The following is a 14,709-nucleotide window of genomic DNA, read 5'->3' as shown; positions in this document are numbered from 1 at the left end:
AACATAATAGTATTTTTTCCTAGTTGCATGTGGCAATTTACGACGATCTCTTCCAATGAACAACTGCAGCTAATTTATCAATGTGGGCCGAGAAATATGCAGCACATGGCACATTCAAACCCCCTCTCCCCAGCCATCTGTGGGGTTTCAGACCCAATAATTCACAATTAAGACAGCGGTGAGATAACTAGAAGGCTGGAAAGATTCGGAAATTAGCCAGCACCTAACTTTCCCAGGGTCGGCTTCGGAGGTTAAAAACAATAATTCTACCCCATAGCTATCTTCATAGTATGATTCTAAGTGTGTGCCAACAACTTCTGAAAAGGGCACAAGTTTAATAGCCATCCTGGTCTCCGTACACAGACCGCTCGATTGGCCCCCAACGCTTACATCATATTTACAATGACAAGACGGACAGAAGAAAATACTCAAGCCACTGAGTCACTACTCCTGAATTGGAAAAATATAATTAGAGAAAGAAGCCGGCATATTTTGAAGTGTTGGTGACGGAACGCCGTTAGCGAGCGAAACCCTAGCAACGCAGGAAAAGAAACCAGGGGACATGACTCGAGAATGGAATCGCAATTAAATATAGCAACCCTAGAGGAGGATGCAAATCTTCCCGAGAATGTGTCGTTGCGCTAATTGAGAGTTGATGTGAGGTCGTCACACTACATCGGGTTCCTATAGGTGGGAAGTGGGAGAGGGGTTGCTGCATGGGCGCTAACTGCACGCCTGTCACATCTTCACCCTCTAGACAAACTTTCGACAACATGGTTGCTTCAAGAGAAATGCATATCCTTTAAGCCAGTTAAGCCAGTTAAAGTCCAAGTTTAGGCCGCCTTGTTCTCGAAATAAATACGGTAATGGGTTATAATTGGGTGATGTTAATACAATGCTAATGCGAGGTGCTTGCATCTCAACCTAAACTACTGCAGGTGGATCACTTCATATCACAATCACGTATGCCCTTGTATCCCTGCTCTCAACCAATCCTCTCGATCCTCTGCTACCGACTTTTAATTACGCGCTGAGTTTTACCAACATCGCATGATACGGAAATTTGGTCTCGTTGGACGGTTCGGGTTGGCTAGGTGGTTGCTCCCCAGCGCTATAGGTGTTTCAAGGATAATTATTTTTTTTTAGTACACTTTTGCACACTTATTATAACCCAACTGCCCCGCGTGTCACGAAGTTTTGTTGGATCTTCCAGTTCTGGATCACCACTCACATTCTTACTTTCATTTCATATCTAGTCGGTTCACTGCTGTGCGGGAACCACTAATAACAACACATTCATTTAATTATACTATATCTTGGAGATTAGCATACTTACGATTTACGACATGGTGAGTTTGAATGCGAGGGCAATGATATGATCCCTGTTAACCATTTTAGATTTCGAATTCATCACTAGCTGCTCGGCGAAGGGTAGTTCCTGCTGGTGTGAACACCACAAATCACGAATGGTTCTATCCTAAAAAGACCGTCGAAAACAAGCGCCCTAACTCGGGGGCAACCGTATTTGACGACACGGATTCTGAGGGTGGTGACTGGGGCGAATCTCACCGGCAGAGTATGCAATCGGTAAGTGTCCTCGTCCTTATATCAAAAGACGAAGGCTAATGTAACATGAAATAATTAGCTCAGTTACGGGAGCAACACTACTCTTTCGAGTCCTGAGCTACCAACTCCAGATCTAGTTCCAAGAACGCTGCCTACCTTTCGATCAAGCAAGGAACTGATTGCTGGCCCTTCAGGTCCTGACTTGTTCAGAGAATCCAGAGGTTCGACGGTAGATGTTGAGTTCTACCTTGCACCGTCACCTACAGTCGACTTTACGCCGTCACTCACACAGCCTGAGTTCGTCAATCAGCATCAGGCTGGGTTCGTCAACCAGTATCACTCTGAGTTCACCAACCCGTATCTGTTGTCTCCTAAGACACCAAAGGCTTTCCCACCCAACCCCGATGTGTCTCATCTTTCAGAGGAGGAGATTAGGAACTGGGATCCCAGTCAGGTTGCTCACTGGCTATTTATCGGTGGATACGCTGAGGATGTTCGCGATACGTTCATCAAAAATGATATCTGCGGCGACATTTTGATGGCCTTGACAGAGGATGAACTCAAGGACCAACTCTTAATCCAATCTATGGGCAAACGTCGCAAGATCTTCAACTCGATTAAATACCTCAAGCAACATATGCAGACGAGGCCGATTCCGGAAACCCCGTCTCAGTTTCCATCCGAGGCGGCGTCTTCTAACGGGAGAACATCTCCCGGATCGTTCACCCGCCAGGAGTTTGCTCCCCAAGAATTTGCTCCCCAAGAGTTTGCTCCCCAGGGATTTGCTCCCCAAGGGTTTGCCCCCCAGGAGTTTGCTCCCCAAGAATTTGCCCCCCAAGGGTTTGCACCCCAAGAGTTTGCTCCTAGAGGAACTCCTCCTACAGGCCGATCCTACACAGTGTCTGTATCGCCTAACGGTCAAGTTCTCTCCTCGAATTCCTTTGGACAGACCGGAGATCAAAATACAACCGCAGAGTCTGTTTCAATTGTAGGAATCGAGGAATTCCATCCAAAGCCCCACAGGTGTTCCAAAGGGAAAAATTGCAGCAAGTACAAGAGGCTCCAGCAGAACCAGCAGAGGCGCCTGGAGAAGCTTGCTGCAGAATACCCTGACACAGATTTCCAGGGGGCCGATTTCCAGCGGGGTGCCATCTTTGTAGGTAGCCCCGGAAATCCTGACACCGCGAGAAATCTTCTCCGACCCATGTCTGATGCCGAGCTATCAGTGGTGGCTTCCTCAGACATATTTGGCCCTCGGTCCGGACCAAGGCTCTCCGAAGCAGCTCTGAGCGAAGTAGGGCGCTTGGATCCGCAAGAAACAATCCGCAACTTCCTCAGGCACCAGCATGTCGATGACTTCCCCAAACCTGGACCCCTTGGGTTGGACACTTACAACCTTCCACCGCCAAATGGCTTTGATGACATCTCCCCGCCAAATGCCCAGTCAAACTCCATGGCCGCAAATTTGCGCAATCTTCCGAAGCTTACGATCCCGACAAGTCCTGTCACGGAAGATATGACAACCGCTGTTACTACCAACAGATACTTCACTCCCACTCATCAGAATGGCTCTCCCACTGCTGTTCAGCAATTTGGTCCATTCAGTCATGCGCATCAAACACAAGCCATTGAGACTTATCGCCAAGGTACACCATTCTCCGAAGTTGATGTCCCTATCACTGCAATCCCCAGTGATCCGATCCCTCGTGATGTGTCTCAATCTGTGCCCCCAGGCATGCAATACGGAACCTTGTTCCCTCCATACCGTAGCGCCAATTCCCTTGAACGGAGCACCTCAACCCTTCCCAGTGGTGATCTTCCTCTCCGTGATTCCAATTACCCTCCACGGAGCACCTCAACTCGTCCCAGTGATGATCTTCCTCTCCGTGATTCCAATTACCTTTCACGGAGGACCTCGAACCGTTCTCGTGATGTTCTCCCTCTCCGTCAGGTGAAAGAGGACAAGCCTCTGACCCCGATCGATGTTCCAGCAGACCTGATTCGAAGCCCCCGCGTGCACCAACATGGTACCAGCGGCTCAATGTCTGCTTCTCTGGCATCTGATCCGGACGTTACCCATGCAGGTTACATGAAGAAGCGCAAGACCACACGTCTGCTCAGACATGAATGGTCCGACGCGCACTTCACGCTCCGCGGCACCAACCTGGCTATGCACAAGGACGAGCGTGATGCGCACCGGGTCTCCCGTGCCCTCGACAACATCGAAGTCGACGAATACGCTGTGGCTTGCTCGTCGCTGGCGACAAGCTCTAAGTTGACGGCTGCGTTCAAGCGCTCGATCCTACGTAACGGGAACAATACTATTGACAGCCGTGATGGTACTGCTTTTGCTTTCTCACTTATCCCAGCTACAAGGGAGAATGAGAAAAAGGCACTCTTTGGAAACAATGCTGTCAAGAGTCACCACTTCGCTGTCAAGTCTCGTGAGGATCGCATTGACTGGATGCGTGAGCTTATGCTTGCCAAGGCTCTGAAGAAGGGCAGGGACGGTGGCGATGACATGCTTGTCAATGGGAATGTGATTTGAGTGTTTATACATATTTGTTGTCGCGTTGCTTTCAGCTCTTTGCATATGTGTACGCTTACAACTTGTCTGTTTTTTGTTTTTGTGACTGTCCCCATTATCGCCGAAGGAAGTACCTAGGTGTCATTGCTCTCGCGTTATTGTTGGTACATAGTGGACGTATTTCTTTTGTCACCCCCTTGCACAAATTCACAAGAGGTCAGACTGATACCCCCTTGATTAGTATAGTTACATTTGGCGGAGAAACAGATTGTTAATGTGGAGAATCTTACATCTTATTTGTAACGTGCGATCTCACTTCATTTTGTATACGTACTCAGTTTTTAGCTCTCCATGATCCATTTGTATACCTTCTTGTATAAGGACATCGCCGCTGGGGGTGGTTCTCAGGATCATCGTAAAGAAGTAAAAGGGATACGTTCTATTTGGGTCTATACTACTGATCTACAATCGGATACGATTCATTTATGTCTTGCAAAGTTGTTAGTATCATTCGAGGATGATACATATATATATTCCTTGCTTGGTGTATGTCATCTCATCCCATCATCCGAACAACAAGATATGCCCACCCGTCTCCATAAGCAGAGCTTCTCACGAGTTCCTCAATCGGAGTAGACATGGGTATCACAGCGCCGTGTAAGACGGGCTTTGCAAGGACAGGGGTTCTCCGACTGGGAAATAGATTTGGTAGCAATGTGTGCAAGACAGTTCCGACCGTTTGAGGTTGGAGTGTGGAACCGCTCCGCGAACTCAGTATCTGACTTGACTGCATACTAGATGCTGGCATTGAAGGAGGAAGTGGGGATTGTACCACTTTAAGGGAAGAAGACTCGGCATCTTGCGGGAGTGGTAGGAAAATCCGGATTGGGACGTTGCGGAAAGGTTGCGAGTGCTGAGGAAGAAGAATACTTGATATGCGCTGAAACGAAAGAAGATCGACTGTATTTTTTCACGTTAGAATGGTCTCTATCATTGATGCAGCAGAGAAATTTCTACACAAAATGCTTGACTCACTTTCTTGAACAGCATTCCAAAGTCCTGATGAGTCTTCTTTTGAGAGACTCATGATGCCTTTGGCTGTACCATTTCGTAGGAAATCCGCCTCTTTCACGCTGTTTATGAAGGCGTCGTTCATGACCATTCCATCGGCATCAAGGCGAACAAGGTCATCCGGCCAGTCGCTAAAGTGCACTATCAGACGCCAGGGCAGCGATGACCCGTCGATAGGGGACTCGTTACCTCTGGCGGTCTTTGAGGCTGGGTCTGCTCCTGCATAGAGGTCAAATAACAATCCGACTGGGTAGTGCCATTTCAGAGGCACCCCCTCAAACTCAAACCAGCCATCATGAGACTGGGAGTTCGGCTCTATCAAAAAAGTTGAGAAGAAAGCTCGAAGCTTGGGTAGCAACGAGGGAAGATATGAGATGCGCGGATATGCGATCTAGGAACCGGGTTCAGCATTTGTGCATATCAAGTGTTTGTATCAGTGTTTGAAGAACAAACATACAAGATAAGGATCCGTCTTATCAAAGGTTCGACTTTCTGATGAAGCCAGAACAATCTCCAGTGGCAAGCGCCCGTCCCAGACGGCCTTCTGGATAGAGCCGAGAGACACTCGGTTCTCCATCTTGATGAGCGATAAGGCGTTCAATTATTTATTCCAATGTTTGCTTTGCTGGGTTGTCAAGACATGATTAGCTCACATAGCTATTTACAGATAATCTAGGAAAACATACTTGATTTTCACACCGTGTTTCGAATCACTAGACACGCGCTGAGATTCGCATGTCTTCAGCCGATAAGACTCGTCTGGAAAAAATGCCCCGCTTTAGATGTGGTCATGATCCGGGAAACGGCGTATCCACAAAATTCCCGGGACAATTTGTCACTCTTGGAAGATCAAAGGTTCGAGGTCCAAAGAGATACAGGCGGTTCATGTTGACATAGCGTGACCTAAAGAAGCGCCAAAGGTCGATGGCACGTGTTGCTGCCTCAGGCAAATTTTATGCCTCAGGTTCCCTAATTGTCTTTCCAAACTTGGAACTTTCCAAAATTAAAAGCAACAATGATCAATCTATGCGCAAGCGATGTTTGATTTGATACGAGTCAGGGTCCCTCCAGCAGACCGATCTTCCAGCACACCTGTATTCTCCAGGTTCTCAGTATCCAGCATCGCTTTCCAATCGTCATGCTCGTTGACTATCAAGGTCCTCCCTCTGTGAACTTTCTGGATCTCCACGACATCTTCGTTTATGAGATCATACACGGAATATTTGTTACGCGTCAAAAAGCTTTGCAGCCATGTCCACATTGAACGCGATCGGTGGCGCGTTGTTCGCATCTCTCGCCCAGCTCTGGAGCGTAAAACAAAATGGCCCCGAATTTATCTGTCTCGAAAGTCATATCAAAACCCCCATCTTAAAATCTGTCCATCCATAATCTACAAGCTGGACAGCAGCGGAATAAGCACAGAACAACTAAGTAACCGTGCCGAGTGGTTTTCCGTCCGCCATGCTGTGCAGCTGCCTTGGACATTGGGAGCTTGGTATTACCCAAATTCGAGAGCTTCTTGGCATTATGTTCCTCCAACGCAGTGACTGTATCAATGGTGCGGTAAGTCCCAGCCATGGAAGCGTACCCCAAATCTGCCAAAAAGAGAGACCAAGCGACCAAGACAAGGAGCAAATCCATGCTGTACACGCATTACATTCTTTCCAAGCTGGGCTAACATTGATCTATAAGTTTAGGTGAAATCCGTGCTAAGGGCTTAATTGAAAAAGAAGGATACTATATGCCGAGAAGTCTGGAAACTGCCGCCGCGTAAGCTGCATGGCCAAACACTATCCCGGGGTGCCACCCTTTGGGCAACATGTGACCTCCATACAGGCATGGACCAACTCAAGCTTTGGTCTTGGAGCCGACAGGAGGAATGATGCTCTGTTGAATTCAGAACTTGGAACTCGGCGACTTTCGTCTTAAAAACTGCTGTCAACAGGGCAGGCAATTCGAAGGAATTCGAATCTAGGGCTGCTAAAATATACTAATCATTAAACTCCAAGGTTGGGGTTTCTGTACTGTTCCAAGTGACCTCAGGTATGTAACGGTCTGATTTTTGAAGATAGGTTAAACTGAGCATGGTCCTCACAGTCCATGATACAATACACCATACGCTTTCAACACTCACGCCGCGTAGCCCCCTGTCTGCATTTTTGGATCTTTTGGATCCAGGAAGATGCGCATCCACAAGCGTACAGCAAAGGATCAGATAGTGTACCAAAATTATTGGGAAAATCAATTAAGCGCTAAGTTGTGAATTCAGAAGGACAAATTCTTGAACACCCCTAGAATATTGCTAATGGGTCAGGACAGGCCAGTGCCAAGAGGGCGGTATGCCACGGCATCCTTCCAAGCCGGAACCGGGCCGAAAAGAGCTTGTATAGTTCCAAGCTTCGTGTCATTAAAATCTACCTGGACACCGGCAACAACATCAGAACTATGCAATAACCATGTTAAATTTATTGGATCAATACATGTGTCTATATATCTATTTGTAAAGTAATTTGGACCCGATGACCCCTGCGATGTTGACCCCGGAATTACGTTTAGTGCAGATGTACTATCCCGGGCCCGTGGGGATTTATGCCGCCACTTCCGGGGGATATTGTGGGAGTGTGGGATTCCAGGTAGGACAAGTCATAATGCGACTTGAGGTATTCCTCCTGTCGGCACAGTATGAATCAATACTCTAGCTTAGTTCGGTTAGTATGCCGAGGTCGGTAGGGATTAAACAGACTTTTATCAATTCTTCCGTTTGCCGTGCTTCGGTGTGCTTCTTCGGTGTGTCGGATACTGTTCGCCTTCCCGAGAGCTCGGCAAAATTCCGGCTCCACACGTGGTTAAGGGTTCTTCCCCTTCAGGCAAATATTTTTGCATCTGCAATAATTCGGGGGAACAGATCATGGGGTATTCACTTAACACGTGGGACTTTGATATGTCAGTCTCTATTGCTACAGTTTGCATTACTATTCTACCAAAACTAAAGAGAAGATAATCCGTCACTAGACGATGGGCCTCGCCGGTGCCCCTATTCAATATACATACTTGGACGGCTAAACCCATAAGACTCCTCTCTGGTGCAGAAGCAAAAGTACATGCCACAAACAGGCTTGCCATCTATTGCACCCAAGAAAACTTTCTTAAATATGAGGAAACAAGAGACTCCCTGTGATCTCATTCAGTTTGATATACGTTAAACACTATATAAAGCTTAACTATTTACCGGCTGAACGTTTCCTCCGGGGAAAACGCTACCCCGGCCAATTTTTCCACTTAACATCTTCATGCATCTGTAATCATCGTCGTACCGTAGCCTCATGTTTGAACCCCATATTATATTGCCCCGGTCTATGGGGATTTAGGCGATATGTGTTGTGGGGGGTTTAGTTGGGGTATTTCCACACCCACAGTCCATTAGGATAGCGGGTATTACTTAGGGCCCCGTTCTAGCACATCCTGACTCTCTCTTTTCTCCATCCTGCCTTCGAGCAAATCTTTTGTTGTTCTCACCCTCACCATCCATTCTACCTCCCACAGCCTGAGCTGTCACCTATTCAGCCATGGGCATCCTCACACTTGCTGAGGATCGGCCAACGCCCAAGTCCGTTTACAATTGGCGTGTATATGCACTCGCTGGAATCGCATCATGTGGTTCCAATATGATCGGTTATACCAGTGCCTTCATCGGTACAACTATCACACTCACCTCCTTCATGAAGGAGTTCGGCCTCGACGAGATGTCTTCCACACAACAAAGTCTAATTAGCGAGAATATCGTCTCACTTTTCATTGCTGGTGCCTTTTTCGGTGCTCTGGGAACTTACGCCCTCGGCCACTTCATCGGCCGCAAATGGAGTTTGGCTGTTGCCGCCACCGTGTTCTTCCTCGGAGCTGGACTACAACTTGGTGCCAACAGTGCCCGAGGGCTAGGCATTCTCTACGCTGGTCGTGTGCTGTCCGGTGTGGGTACCGGTGTAGCCTCAAATATTATTCCCATATATCTTTCCGAGCTAGCGCCACCTGCCATCCGCGGACGGCTCGTCGGTCTATATGAGCTTGGCTGGCAGGTTGGCGGAATGCTAGGTTTTTGGATTAATGTATGCCTTTCTGCCTCTCGCTGATATTTACATTCAATGCTAACCTAGATATGGTAGTATGGTGTTGAGCAACACATGCCTCAAGACCACGAGCAATGGATCATTCCCTTCGCCATTCAACTTGTCCCATCCGGTCTGCTTTTCGTGGGTGCCTTGTGGATCAAGGAGTCCCCTCGCTGGCTGTTCCTCAAGGACCGTCGCCGCGAAGCGATGGAAAATCTCTGCTGGATCCGCCAATTAGAAGCCGAGGACATGTATATCACCGAAGAGGTGGCTGCGATCGACCAGGCCCTTGAGCATCAGAAGAGTTCTATTGGTATTGGCTTCTGGAAGCCCTTCCAGGCTCTCGCCACTAACAAGAGCGTTATGTACCGTCTGATGCTGGGCTGCATGCTCTTCTTCTGGCAAAACGGTTCTGGTATCAATGCCATCAACTACTACTCGCCTACCATTTTCAGATCGGTATGATTGCGCTTCATCTTCCAATGGCCAGTTAATTATGCTAACTTATGGTTCCTTAGATTGGTGTCGACTCCGACACCGTTAACCTGATGACCGGTATCTTCGGTGTTATTAAAGCCGTTATGACCTTCGTGTGGCTCCTGTTCCTGGTCGATCAATTCGGACGGCGCAATCTGCTCCTTGTTGGTGCCGTGACTGGATCGATCTGTATGTGGGTTATCGGTGCCTACATCTGTGTTGTCAAGCCTGAAGATAACCCCACCACGTCTCTGAATGGTGGAGGCATTGCGGCCATTTTCTTCTTCTACCTATGGACTGCTGTCTACACTCCTACCTGGAATGGTACCCCCTGGGTTATCAATTCTGTAAGTCATTGCTTATTACCATCCTCGATTGAAATTAAACCCTTTGCTAACAAGCTATTAGGAATTCTTCGATCCCAATTTCCGTTCCCTGGCTCAGGCCGCCACGACCGCAAGCAACTGGCTCTTTAACTTCCTCATTTCTCGATTCACCGAACAAATGTTCGACAAGATGCACTACGGCGTGTACTTCTTCTTCGCTGCACTGTCATTCTTGGCGTTCTTTTTCGCCTTCTTCCTCATCCCGGAGACCAGTGGTATACCTCTTGAAAAGGTCGACCGCCTGTTTGATTGCAAGCCCGTCTGGAGAGCAAACAAGATTCTCAAGGCCGCTCTCGCGGAAGAAGAGGAGCAGTTCCGCTACGAGGTCAAGGAGATATCGTACCATGAAGAGAACACCAGTTCAGTTGCTCCTACGCCTTAAGATGAAGAGAGACAAAAATGAGCGATACGGGTGCAAAAGGGAGATATATAGAGTTGGTTATGGACCTTGTACAGATGATCACGATGTATAGACGCTACATAGACTGGAGTGCATTTTAATCGAGTTATTTTTCAATCTGAAAACACATACCGTATGCTGACCCAGTGTTGAGTAGTTCACCAAGTTATCCGCCCGTCTTTACGTGATGGCAGCCCGGCCTAGCAAAGGGATCGGAGTGGGTGATTCGCCTCCATTCACTTCGATAGCTCCAATGCCCCGATATTATCATTCGGTTGTTTATTTCTTGAACAACTTTTTTAACTACTCCATATCCCACGCGCAGTGCATGGTATAAACTATACAAAAATCTACAATAAAACTGCCGCACCGTCTTGACAGTAGTGATAAACCAAAGCGCTCTGGTTACGACCGCGCCCATCTCACTACACGGTCGCGCAGGAAATGGGTTGACGATAAGACGGAAAAAAAAATGCGAGTGATTTATGATAGACAAAGACAATGGGATATATCCATTGGTGTGACAGCATGTATGAAGATTTTGTGGTGGCGATTCCTCGTTCGCTTGGCGGGTGACATGTCTGATGGGATGCATAGTGAGTTGGACAACCAAGTAAAGTTAATTCGTTGCTCCGTGCCTTCGTTTACATATGATATCACCTGGCGTACGGAGAACAATAGAATAGCTCCTCGGATCGTCCTTTTTCTGCCGTTCATTTCTCAATTCTAGGGGTGTGGCTGGTGACTACGTCATGCCACGAGATGGCTCTGATGGCTCTGCAGGGTATAGATCAACAACACGTGATATTGAAGACGAATGAGATTATCGGGCACAATAGGAGTTCGTGGTTCTCAATCCCTCCGATATATGACAATTAACGTTGACTTGAGGGTATGGTGATTTGTTAGAAACCGTCTTGGTTCACCAAGTTGAACGCAGCATCAAGCCAAGTTTTATAAGTCCGATGGATTAATGAATAGAAATAGAAACAAAGCAGGGTCGCATTGCTGAAATAATCTGGACGTTTATGGAAGAACCCCAAGTTGAGTGAAATCCGGGGTCTCAAATATATTCAAGAACATATGTTGTACCCAATCAATTTTCATGGCCCATTGTAGTCTGGGCGTCTCAGGTTGTCGACTCCATAACCTTGGAGAATGATAGACGTAACTCTAGATCAATGATCTTCTAATCGGGGGCAGTGAACTTGATTAAGTTACAGATGTGAGATAATTTCTATTGGTTAGACATCGGCACAAATCTTGGATTGACCAATGAGAGACAATCATTGACTCCATTTCTAAATTTAGGCGGAAATCAGATCCTTTGAGGTTTCCTAAAAGGGAAATGATCAGCTGATAATCTGGAAGGTCGCGGAAAGAACAGATGAACGCTATGTTGTATAAACTCAAAAGCCAAGTGTCTCTGTGGAATGCGTCAACGGTAACTATCTGAGAGGTACGGAGTACATATGTACACATGTTGTAGTGTTGACCTCGGGACTTTGTAAAATTGGCTGTTTGCGGAACTAAATTTGGATCTCCTGACCGGTGGCGGCGTAGAGTTTTTTTTTATGTTGCATTGGCTGATTTCATGACCTTGTGCCTGGATAATTGCGAGAATAGGCCGAAATAGAGATTTTCACTAGTAATCGACATGATCGTCTAGACTCTTTAGGAGGCTGGGGCAGTGTTAGGGGGGCAAAAAAGGCTGGGATAACCAAAGGAACAGGGAAACAGGGGAACAGGGAAACCGCTTTGTTGATCATGAGTCCACTGTATGGATTGTATGGGGGTAAATGAGAGTCCAATCCACTGTTTTATAAATGATGGTTGCCTGAGATTTATTGTTTCACTGCTCGACCCTGGACGATCTCTTGGCTCCACTGTGAGCGCTTACGTTGTACTGTGGAGTTTTGAATGAGATATCAGGAAAATCAAAAAGAAAAAGAATCATACTCCCTCATCTTCTCTTTCTACACCTCACCCCGTCTTGTCGTCATGCAACTGAATGGCTCCCTTTTCGGAGCTTTCACCCTCCTCATTCTCCAGAGTCTTCAGCTTGTACAAGCAGAGAATCTCATCCAAGCCACCGGGCTGACACAATGTTCCGACAGTGCCGAAGTGACCGTGAATAATTTCAATGCGGTATTCACACCAGCCAACAAGTCCATCAGTATTATCTTCGATGGTTATTCTGAAGTGGCCGGAGATGTACTCATTGACGTGGACCTCTTGGTGTACGGATATAAAGCGTTCACCAAGTCGTTCGATCCATGCAGTCTTGACCTATCGGTATTTTGTCCTATGAAAGCCATCGAATTGCAAATTCCCACCATCACTCAAAAATTGGGCGACAGTTTTCTCTCACAAATACCATGTTCGTTTACAACTTCCCCCTTTCAGGGCTTCCCGAGGTTGAAGACCCGGGGACGCCGAAATTGTGGCTCTTACTAACGATTACGTCATAGCCATCGCTTATAGCGTCCCCGACATCGACGCAGTCATTCGTCTCAAGCTCAAATACAAAAATGGAGGTAAACAGATCACCTGTTTACAGACCCGTGTTCGCAATGGAAAATCAGTCTATCAGTCTGGTGTGTCGTGGACACTCGCCATTATAACCGGTCTTGGTCTCGTCACCTCCACGGTCATATCGCTTCTCGGTCATTCGAACACGGCAACCCATCTTGCTTTCCGATCGCTTGCCTTCCTCGGATTCATTCAAACACAGGCAATGGCCGGGATGAGTTCAGCGAAACTACCGCCCTTTGTGCAATCATGGACTCAGAACATGCAATGGAGCTTGGGGATTGTGCGGTCGGATGCTCTGCAAAAAGTTGCGACCTGGTTCCAACGCGCCACCGGGGGTACACCTTCCACCGTGATGACATCCTCCAGTTCTATATCCGTTGTTCTACAGAAGCGTTCCGACATTCATCGCAGAGCTGCGGCGACAGGAAGTCAAATTCTTCTTCGCGGTATTGAACGGGTTGGAATTCGTGATTCCATCGAACTGACCAACATCTTTATGACTGGATATCTATTCTACTACTTCGTCACCGCAATCGTCGTCGTTTGCGTAGGTCTGGTCCTGCTGGTCCGAGCTGTTCTAGCCAAGAAACAGACACTGCTTCCAAAATTGAATCGCGCCATCAGTGTCACCTCAGATTGGAAACCCATTCTCCGCAATACCTTCTTCCGGTTGGCTTGCATCGGGTACCCACAGATGTGTGTTCTGTGTCTCTGGGAATTGACTCGTCGGGACTCAGCCGCCGAAATTGTTCTGGCCATTACCATGTGGCTGGTGACAACCGCCATCTTAGCCTTTGCCGCATTCAAGGTCTTCCAACGCGCGATGCGATCGAAACAGCAGCACAACACACCCGCGTACACGCTCTATTCCGACCCTGCCACTCTGAACCAGTGGGGTTTCTTGTATATCTACTACCGCGCCCCGGTCTACTACTTCCTTGTGCCAGCTTTGGTCTACGTCGTTGTTAAAGGAATGGTCATCGCCTTCGCTCAGCCTTCACCGGTCGCACAATCGATCGTTCTTCTTATTTTGGAACTTTCCATGATGCTCGCAACCGCCATCATCAAGCCATTCATGAGCAAGGGAGCAAATGTCACTGCAATCACGATGGCAGTAATCAATTCCCTCAATACGATCTTCCTACTTGTCTTCACGGATGTTTTTGACCAGCCTGAACTCATGACTGGCATCCTGGGAGTAATCTTCTTCCTCGTGAATGCGATATTCACTCTTGTGCTCCTGATCTACCTTTTGGTTGGTATGGTTTACGCCATTTTCTTCAAGAAGCCCGACACCAAGTACAAGCCTCTTGGCGACGACCGGGACTCTTTCCGCTGGTCTCGTACCGGAACAACCACCGAGTTGTCGTCCCTTGAGAAGATCGCAAGAGGCGAGGAGGATGCAGAAGGCCACCACCATCCCGCGCGCGTGGCCACTGCCCCGCCCAGTGATGAAGATGTATCAATGGCAGCCAGAAGACCATATAATGATGTTGTGGATCCTTCGCTGCCGCTCTTCCCCACCAGCTATGACCATACTCGACGACAGTTGTGAGGATTTGGACTCAATTTCTCTCTTTCTTTTTTTTTTTCTTTTCCTTTCGTGTTTCTATTTTCAAATGTTTTGAAGCGAGATTTCCT

General features: G+C 47.6%; 5 protein-coding genes across 5 annotated transcripts; 3 read left to right on the top strand and 2 right to left on the bottom strand.

The window, feature by feature from the left end:
- Positions 1-1,346: 1,346 nt before the first annotated feature.
- N7516_004638 (SAM and PH domain-containing protein) lies at positions 1,347-4,114 on the top strand (the record flags this gene model as incomplete). Its single annotated transcript, XM_057217358.1, has 3 exons — positions 1,347-1,349; positions 1,399-1,587; positions 1,646-4,114. 3 exons carry the CDS (start codon positions 1,347-1,349, stop codon positions 4,112-4,114), a joined length of 2,661 nt encoding a protein of 886 aa, XP_057079241.1.
- Positions 4,115-4,649: 535 nt separating this feature from the next.
- Positions 4,650-5,741, bottom strand: N7516_004637 (autophagy protein 5; the record flags this gene model as incomplete). The annotated part of the gene is made up of 3 exons (XM_057217357.1): positions 4,650-5,053; positions 5,129-5,555; positions 5,622-5,741. 3 exons carry the CDS (start codon positions 5,739-5,741, stop codon positions 4,650-4,652), a joined length of 951 nt encoding a protein of 316 aa, XP_057079240.1.
- A 211-nt stretch (positions 5,742-5,952) lies between these two features.
- N7516_004636 (uncharacterized protein) lies at positions 5,953-6,805 on the bottom strand (the record flags this gene model as incomplete). Its single annotated transcript, XM_057217356.1, has 2 exons — positions 5,953-6,101; positions 6,559-6,805. The coding sequence occupies 2 exons, from the start codon at positions 6,803-6,805 to the stop codon at positions 5,953-5,955; spliced, it is 396 nt and encodes a 131-aa protein (XP_057079239.1).
- Positions 6,806-8,730: 1,925 nt separating this feature from the next.
- On the top strand, positions 8,731-10,515 carry N7516_004635 (sugar porter family MFS transporter; the record flags this gene model as incomplete). The annotated part of the gene is made up of 4 exons (XM_057217355.1): positions 8,731-9,267; positions 9,325-9,729; positions 9,789-10,094; positions 10,156-10,515. The coding sequence occupies 4 exons, from the start codon at positions 8,731-8,733 to the stop codon at positions 10,513-10,515; spliced, it is 1,608 nt and encodes a 535-aa protein (XP_057079238.1).
- Positions 10,516-12,534: 2,019 nt separating this feature from the next.
- On the top strand, positions 12,535-14,623 carry N7516_004634 (transient receptor potential ion channel family protein; the record flags this gene model as incomplete). The annotated part of the gene is made up of 2 exons (XM_057217354.1): positions 12,535-12,913; positions 13,005-14,623. The coding sequence occupies 2 exons, from the start codon at positions 12,535-12,537 to the stop codon at positions 14,621-14,623; spliced, it is 1,998 nt and encodes a 665-aa protein (XP_057079237.1).
- Between the last annotated feature and the right edge of the window lie 86 nt (positions 14,624-14,709).

The sequence above is a fragment of the Penicillium verrucosum genome (genome assembly GCF_028828655.1).
Source record: "Penicillium verrucosum strain IBT 35672 chromosome Unknown utg000001l_segment0_segment0, whole genome shotgun sequence".
In the NCBI taxonomy this organism is placed as follows: domain Eukaryota; kingdom Fungi; phylum Ascomycota; class Eurotiomycetes; order Eurotiales; family Aspergillaceae; genus Penicillium; species Penicillium verrucosum.
The sequence above is the reverse complement of the archived record's forward strand: the minus strand, read 5'-3'. Positions and strand labels throughout refer to the sequence as shown.